The sequence below is a fragment of the Pseudopodoces humilis genome, chromosome 1 (assembly GCF_049639895.1).
Source record: "Pseudopodoces humilis isolate 2021_Gansu_Grassland_sample_001 chromosome 1, ASM4963989v1, whole genome shotgun sequence".
Classification (NCBI taxonomy): Eukaryota; Metazoa; Chordata; class Aves; order Passeriformes; family Paridae; genus Pseudopodoces; species Pseudopodoces humilis.
Window position 1 is genome coordinate 28545394 of NC_142200.1, and position 7467 is coordinate 28552860.

Consider the following 7467-nt stretch of genomic DNA (forward strand, 5'->3'; position numbering starts at 1 on the left):
AGTGTGAGTGCCAGAGCCACCAGTTGAATTGGGCACAGTAACCATGGCAACATCGAGTTTCCGGGACTTGGGGTGACAGGTTGACGGGATTACTCTTCAAAGCACTTGCTCCCTTGGGAGAGAAAACCTAAAGGAAGGGGATGGGAGTTAATTTAGCACACACACACTGGAGCAAGGGTCAGCAGTGGCAGGTCTCTGCTGGAGGGAAGCCTGCAGCAGCAATAAACACATTTCAGAGCACTTTGAGTAGCACCGAAATCACTATAGGAGGGCATCCAACAAAGAAAAATGTGGGGTGCACGCAAAAACTAACAACACTCCCTTCCAAAGGATAGTTGCCAGAAGAACTCCTGCATATCTCAGACCTGACTCTCTGCTTTGGTGTGAGGGCTTTACCCTGTCCTGCCATTCCTGCTTGCAGCACTCAGGGACAGATGTGGCTGTGGACCCTGGATCTGGAAATGCTGAGTTGTGCCAGACCTGGAAGCAGTGGGGAAACTGGGGCGGGGGGTGGGGGTGGCGAGAGGGGGGCAAGCCAAGTGTGATAGGAAGGGGTGTGAGATGAAATGTTTGGGTGATGGGATGACAGAGGCATGGCATGGCTACAGTAGGAGGTGGGCATGTAGAAGGCAAGAGGGCACTGCAATGTGGAACAGGGAAAAGTGAGGCACAATGGCAGTGTAGGGGACAAGAGAGAAGGCTGTCATCTCCTAAGGTTCATTGCCTCATTGGTGCAAAGCTATTGTGCACTGTTTTTTTAATTTCCTTTGCTTTTTTCCTTTCCATTGCTTGCTTTGGTGAGCCATGGGCCACTCTCCTCTCTGTCCTTCCAGTGAGAGAGATGTATGACAGTGCTGTCTTGGCGTGTTGGTAATTTTGGGGTAATAAAATTTCCCACTGGGCCATGGTTAACAATTAGACCAGCGCTGTGGATCTATGCCCAGCACCAGAAAAGCACAAGGGCAATTTAAAGCTGGTTTTGCTGTCTGCTCCTCCTAGTGCTGGATGGGAAGATTGAAACCACACACAGGCAAACGTTTCCTATCTTCCCACGGCTGCTGATAGCCAACTGCAATTGCTCACACTGTGTAGAGGCATAGCTACACTCTACCTGCCTGTTCTTGTAAATCATTTGCAGAAGTCAGTGTCTACACAAGCTCAGAAAGCTTCTTTGGAGGCTGCCTGACCCCAGTGGTTCACAGAGCTAAAGGCTGGGGCAGCTCCACAATCCAGCTGCTGGAACCTGGGTGGCCACACCTCTACTCCCAAGCAATCAATGCTTAATGCCAAGGAACTTCTTCTACCATATTTGTTTTCTCCATTGTAGGAGAAAACAAATTTCATCCATTGCCTGGATGGGAGAACTCAGTCTGCCAGCCAGAAAGACATGAATGTCACTGTGCCTTTCACTGACCTGTAAAAGCAAGTGGTGCAGGCAGACAAGTTTCACAACAAAAATATAGAGGCTGGAAGGGTGGATGTAATAGAAGTGCTGACACAAACTTAATTAAAGCACTGAAGAAAGGATAGCTTTGTGAAAAAAATAATGTGGGAATAGAACATTTATGTCATCTTCTGTTAGCTCCTTACAGGTGGCTGCAGGACTGTTTCTGTCTTCTTAACTGCAGGTCTTTTACTAATTTTATCTTGGTCGCTGCTTCCATTTCCCTCCTACTTGAGATACTTTGCGAAAATACGTGCAACTCCATGAAATCTGAGGCAACCCTCTGCTGGTAACTTTTACCTAAACCAACAGGAGGCTGAAGGTAATTATTCCAGGGCCTTAGAATGGGAAAATCTGGGTTCATCATCCCTTTGCTCTCCCATGACGCTCATCTTGGTTATCCTTCAGTCCATCCGATTGTGAAACACGGAAGAATCAACTTAGAAGGGAGCCTTAGTTGAAAGGCTCCATGTAAATGAAAATTTAATTATTATGAAACCACCTCAAAGAATACGCCCTCATTTCACCTGTCCTATTTTGCTGGTACCTCAGCCTGAGAAAGCTGGCAGAATGAAGAGGGCTTGTTGGAGGGATACAGAGTTCAGGCTTAGGGCCCTGCTGAGTGCAAGGCAGCAGGTACTCATGGTGAGCAGCCAGACCTCCACACATCCTGAATCCAGTGCTGACTTTTCCTGTCATTCCTCCCTCCTTGCCAGCAAAGGCCATGTGCTTTCAGCTTCTTAAAAACTGTTCCTGCTTCTGCCCACTGCCACAATACATGGTGGGGGAAGTAGACAAGGAAAGGATGTGTCTGACAGATTTGCAGTTTGGAAGGGTACAGGGAATAGGGATGCCTTGATTTCCCCTGCATTGCCATCAAACTGAAAAACCCCAAGTTTAAGCCTCCTCAGCTTTCCAGCTTTAGCCACGATTTTCACTTTTTTTTTTTTTTAATTTTAATTTTTATTTTTAATTTTTTTTTTTTTTTTTTTTTTTTTTTAAGGAGAGCAAGCTACTCTTGCCCAGGCTTTCCCTTCTCCTTTTAGCCTGGAGAAGAGGATTGGGATGAACTTATCACTCTCTACTGATAAGATTTCTCCTCTGAAAGGAGGCTGTAGCCAGGTGGGGGTCAGCTTCTCCTCCCAGACAACCAGTGACAGGATATCAGGACATCAGTCTTAAGCTGTGCCAGGTGAAGTTCAGGTTGGACATGAGGTATTTCTTCACAGCAAAGGTGATACCTGGAATGGGCTGCCAGGGAGGTTGTGGAGTCACCATACCTGGAGGTGTTTAAATAAGAGTGGATGTGGCACTTAGTGTAGCACTTAGTGTGGCGTTAGCCATTGTCTTGTTGACAAGTGGTCTCTTCTAACCTGATTTATTCTGTGATTCTCCTCACTCAGCTCTCCCAGGCCCTCATTGCCTTAGAGGAACCCTCAGAAGCTTCATCAGCCTCTGCAGGGTGCAACAATTCTGCTGGGCTCAGGCTGCTGGGGACCCCAGCAGGAGGGGCTGGCAGAAGGACTGGCAGGAGCCCCGAGGGTGCTGCTCTGCCCTCTCTATCCTCACCACACGCACACCGGCTCCCCAGCTGGGGACATGCCCCATTCTCACCCCGTCCTACACCATCCAATCCATCCATCCATCCATCCATCCATCCATCCATCCATCCATCCATCCATCCATCCATCCATCCATCCATCCATCCATCCATCCATCCATCCATCCATCCATCCATCCATCCATCCATCCATCCATCCATCCATCCATCCATCTCTCCCTCCCCCCTGCCGGGCCCCGTGCCGCGTTCCCACGGCCGCATCTCCCCCGCGGCGGGGGCGTGGCCCCGGCAGCGGCTGGCGGCGATTGGCTGAGGCGCGGCGGCGGCGGCCAATGGGGGCGGGCGGGGGCCGCGCGTGGCGGTGCAGGGCGGCGGGCGGCGGCGGGCGCGCTCTGCCCGGCTGCGTCCGTGTTCGCCGCCTCCGCATCCGTCCTTCCTTCCATCCCTCCGTCCGTCCCTGCCTCTGCCCGCTGCCTCCTGCCCGCCCGCCAGGCGTGGGAACTCCATGGGAGAGACGGGCGCCGGGCGAGGCGCGGGACGCGCTCTGGGCGCGCTCCTCCCGCGCCCCGCCGCCCGCCGCCTTCCCGACGGCCGCCCGCGCCCCGCCGCCCCCCTCCCCGCCGTCGGTGCCATGAAGCGGGCGCACCCCGAGTACAGCTCGTCGGACAGCGAGGAGCTGGATGAGGCCGTCGAGGTGGAGAAGGAGAGCGCAGACGAGAATGGGTGAGCCCCGGCGGTCTGCGCCGCGCCCCCTCCCTTCCCTCCGCCCCGCGGGGCCCCGGCACCCCGAGTCCCCCGCGGTGACCGGTGTCCCGCTGCTCCCCGCAGGAACCTGAGCTCGGCCGCGGGCTCCATGTCTCCCTCCACCACCTCGCAGATCTTGGCCAGGAAGAGGCGCCGAGGGGTGAGTGCCCGCCGGCCGGCCGCGGCTCCCCGCAGCCCGGCACGGCTCCGCTGACCCCCGCTCTCTGCCCTAGATCATCGAGAAGCGCCGCCGCGACCGCATCAACAACAGCCTGTCCGAGCTGAGGAGGCTGGTGCCCAGCGCCTTTGAGAAGCAGGTAGCGCCCAGCGACCCTCCGCGCTGCTCCCCCATCCCTTCCCGGGAGGGAGCGTCACCCCTCGGTAGCGTCTCTGGCTCTGCCTAAAACATTCCGTGCCTTCCCTTCTCTCCTAGGGATCAGCCAAGCTGGAAAAAGCAGAGATTCTGCAGATGACTGTCGATCACCTGAAAATGCTGCATACAGCAGGAGGGAAAGGTAAAGTTTTGTGCGTGACAGGGTCAGCAGCCCTGCAGGGAGGCTGCCGTGAGAGCAGCGCATTCCCCAGCATTGGCAATGCTTACAGAAAGTGAACGGCAGCTCTGCGTTTCATCAGGAATTAGGGACTTGCTCTACTTGACGAGATTTGTGGCATCACTAGCACTGAAAGGTTTTGCGGTGCTAGCTCTGAGGAGAGAGTTGTTCTAGAGGAGAGACTGCAAGTCTCTCTAGCAGTGTGTCAGCACAGTGAAGTGAATCAGCTTTTGGCAGCTTGGAAAACAGTTATTATTGATGTCTAATGCTTGTTTCTCTAATTTTCTGTTAGAACAGAACAAGGGAAAAATACAGAATGAAATAAGTGGTGAAAAGTTTTAGCAAAAATGCTGAAAGGCTCTTCTAAGAAAAAAGTACTTTGCTTGCTTAAGTCTCCTCTGATAAGTTAGAACTTGTGTTTCTAATGAATTTCAGTGTGCTGTGGTTTTACTTGCACAAGGGAGACATGGAAAGAACAAAAATACTTTGCTCCACTGTCAGTGAGCAATTCCAGTTTAAAAATGGCAGTCTGTGACTGGTCTTGGGACTTGCAGCATCACAGCACAGATATAAAAGAAAAGCTTGTTAAACAAAAAAGGAAGAAAAAAAAGAAAAGTAGCTTGGCAGCTAGTCTATGGTTGGGAATACTAACCACATCCAAGTGAAATATGCTTATAGGGGAGGGTGGAGTGGGGAGGCTACTTGTAGACAATGACTGGAAAACATCTTAAGACTTCATTCTCTGCTCTTTTCTCTTAGGTTATTTTGATGCTCATGCTTTGGCTATGGACTATCGGAGTCTAGGATTTCGAGAGTGCCTGGCTGAAGTTGCTCGATACCTGAGTATCATAGAGGGTCTGGATGCCTCTGATCCTCTGCGAGTTCGACTCGTGTCTCATCTCAACAACTATGCCTCTCAACGGGAAGCAGCGAGTAGTGCACACACTGGCATTGGACACATTCCTTGGGGCAGTGCCTTTGGACATCACCCTCACATACCTCACCCGTTGCTGCTGGCTCAAAATGGGCATGGTAATACCAGTACTACAGCATCTCCCACAGAACCACATCACCAGACCAGAATTGCTGCCCCACATGCTGAAACTTCCTCACTCAGAGTGCCCCCAAATGGCAGCGTCGGACCAGTGCTCCCTGTGGTCACATCTACTACCAAACTGTCTCCTCCTCTTCTCTCCTCCATGGCATCTTTGTCTGCGTTCCCCTTCTCGTTTGGCTCCTTTCATCTGCTGTCCCCCAACGTGCTGAGCCCATCCACACCAACGCAGTCAGCAGCGCTCAGCAAACCGTACAGACCCTGGGGGACTGAGATTGGCGCCTTCTAAGAACTGACTCTTTAGCAAGGGTGGGAAAGTCTATAAACCTAGCTGAGCTGGGTTATGCCACCCTTGAAGTTCTTAGTAACTGGGACAAAGGTACAGCTTCACCTTAACTGAGTTTGTCTAAAAACTGTCTCATTGGATTTTTATTTTTTGTTTTCTACATTTTTGTATTAACAGGTTTTTGTGGGTTTTTTTTGTTTTTTTTAATAGTTGCTGAAGTTGTCCAAAAATAAAATTATGATAGTGGTTTGTTAACACTTGTGTTAGATGTCTGCTGAGCATTTAAGTCACTTTTGTAAACAGTTTGTTTCAAATGTTTCTTTTTTCCTGAGTACATCAGACTGGCTTTTTATGAAGAGATACCACCTATTATTGTTAGCGATGGCCTAGATTTGTTATTAATTTTTTCTAAGACCATTCTTCTCAGCATTTACAAGTTGTGTTTTTGTTAGTATTTTGACACTGAGATGTTCTATAAAGAATTACTCTTTTTGTAAACTATATTTGAGTCTTATATTTCTGAGCAAAGCGTTGACAAATCAGATGGACCTGCTTGACCAGATTAATCTAAGAGCCCAAATCCTCTTTCTTCTGAAGCTGTTTGTTATATTTGGCAATCTTATTCTAGTCCCTAGTAGATTTTTACTCACTTCTTAGAACCACTACACTATTTCTTCCACCAAAAGGAGCAGTATGAGTGGGGAGGGTGCAAATTGCACACTGTGTTGTTGGTGGATTTAGTTGCTGGGGAAGTTACGGGAATTCAAGTTGTCACCTGCCGTAATCTCCCAGCTGGAGCATGCATCTTCATTTCATAGGGCCAGATCCTGCTTTGAGTTACAGTTGAGTAATAGTTCTACTAGCCTGAATTCTTGGGTGTCCGAAGTCAGACTCTTTGGCACCTTCAAATTTTCAGCTGAAACGGTTGATGCTGGTATTTAAATAGCCAATGAAATGGTACAGTGGGAACCTGTTCAGTGCACAGCCTCATTGCTTAACAGATGCATCCTAACCAGGTGATGTTTCTACTGCATTTTAGGTGCAGTTCAGTGTCACTCCTCATTTTGTAAGGGTTCTGCTGTGTTCTTGTGTGCCTGAGAGTGTGTGCATGTACCTATATTTTGCTTGGTTTCATGAAAATCTCAATCTGAACAGGTTTATCAAATCAGTTCCACTGGAGGGGGTTTGCCTGCTCTTGTATCTGTGTTGTGGCTTAATAAAGAAGAAAGAACAAAGTATTTTAAATGGCATGCTTGTATGATATATATCAGTGGAGAATTCTATGCCTGTGGGTGTCACAGGAGATGTCGAACAATTGCTACTTAGTCCTGCTGTGGGCATTTGTATTTACTCTCTTCTCAGATATTAATGCATGTGTAGCTATGCTGGCTGAGCACATGAAGAACCACAGTGCCTTGGAGTCACAGTCAAGGGAAGGAAAATGTAGGATTTCTTTTGCACATCACTTTTGTGTGCCTGGCAGTGTGTGGGCAGGTAGTGAAGATACCAGGGTTTCTGCTAAAGAACAGGTTAAAGCTGCACTGCGCTTGAATATTCTTAGTGACTTGTATTAGCATTAACAAGTGATCATCTTTACAAATATGAAGTCCTTTTCTGTCTAACTCATGAAGGTATCTGTCCCATAGCTCTGGAATGAAGTTTTGTATGTTACAGTGAGGTTCAGATCACATTCAGTCCATTAGTGCAAATCTACTCCAGGTCTCCCACTGATCCTGTATCTGTTACTAGCAGTACCACCAGCGTCTAACACCTTTGCTTGAAGTAAAAACCTGACAGGATAACAGGCAGGTAGGACAGACTGCATCA

General features: G+C 49.3%; 1 protein-coding gene across 1 annotated transcript; it reads left to right on the forward strand.

Annotated features, from left to right (window-relative positions):
• The first annotated feature begins 3510 nt into the window (after positions 1 to 3510).
• HEY1 (hes related family bHLH transcription factor with YRPW motif 1) lies at positions 3511 to 6878 on the forward strand. The gene is made up of 5 exons (XM_005517073.3): positions 3511 to 3728; positions 3834 to 3909; positions 3983 to 4066; positions 4183 to 4264; positions 5060 to 6878. The coding sequence occupies exons 1-5, from the start codon at positions 3511 to 3513 to the stop codon at positions 5641 to 5643; spliced, it is 1044 nt and encodes a 347-aa protein (XP_005517130.2). The 3' UTR covers positions 5644 to 6878.
• Positions 6879 to 7467: the final 589 nt, after the last annotated feature.

What these genes read in the sequence shown, in the direction of transcription:
- HEY1 (XM_005517073.3), top strand. Translation starts at nt 3,511, where the DNA reads ATGGGAGAGACGGGCGCCGGGCGAGGCGCGGGACGCGCTCTGGGCGCG. An exon ending in CCAGGAAGAGGCGCCGAGGG is followed by an intron (nt 3,910 to 3,982) that starts GTGAGTGCCCGC and finishes TCTCTGCCCTAG; the next exon opens with ATCATCGAGAAGCGCCGCCG. An exon ending in GCATACAGCAGGAGGGAAAG is followed by an intron (nt 4,265 to 5,059) that starts GTAAAGTTTTGT and finishes CTTTTCTCTTAG; the next exon opens with GTTATTTTGATGCTCATGCT.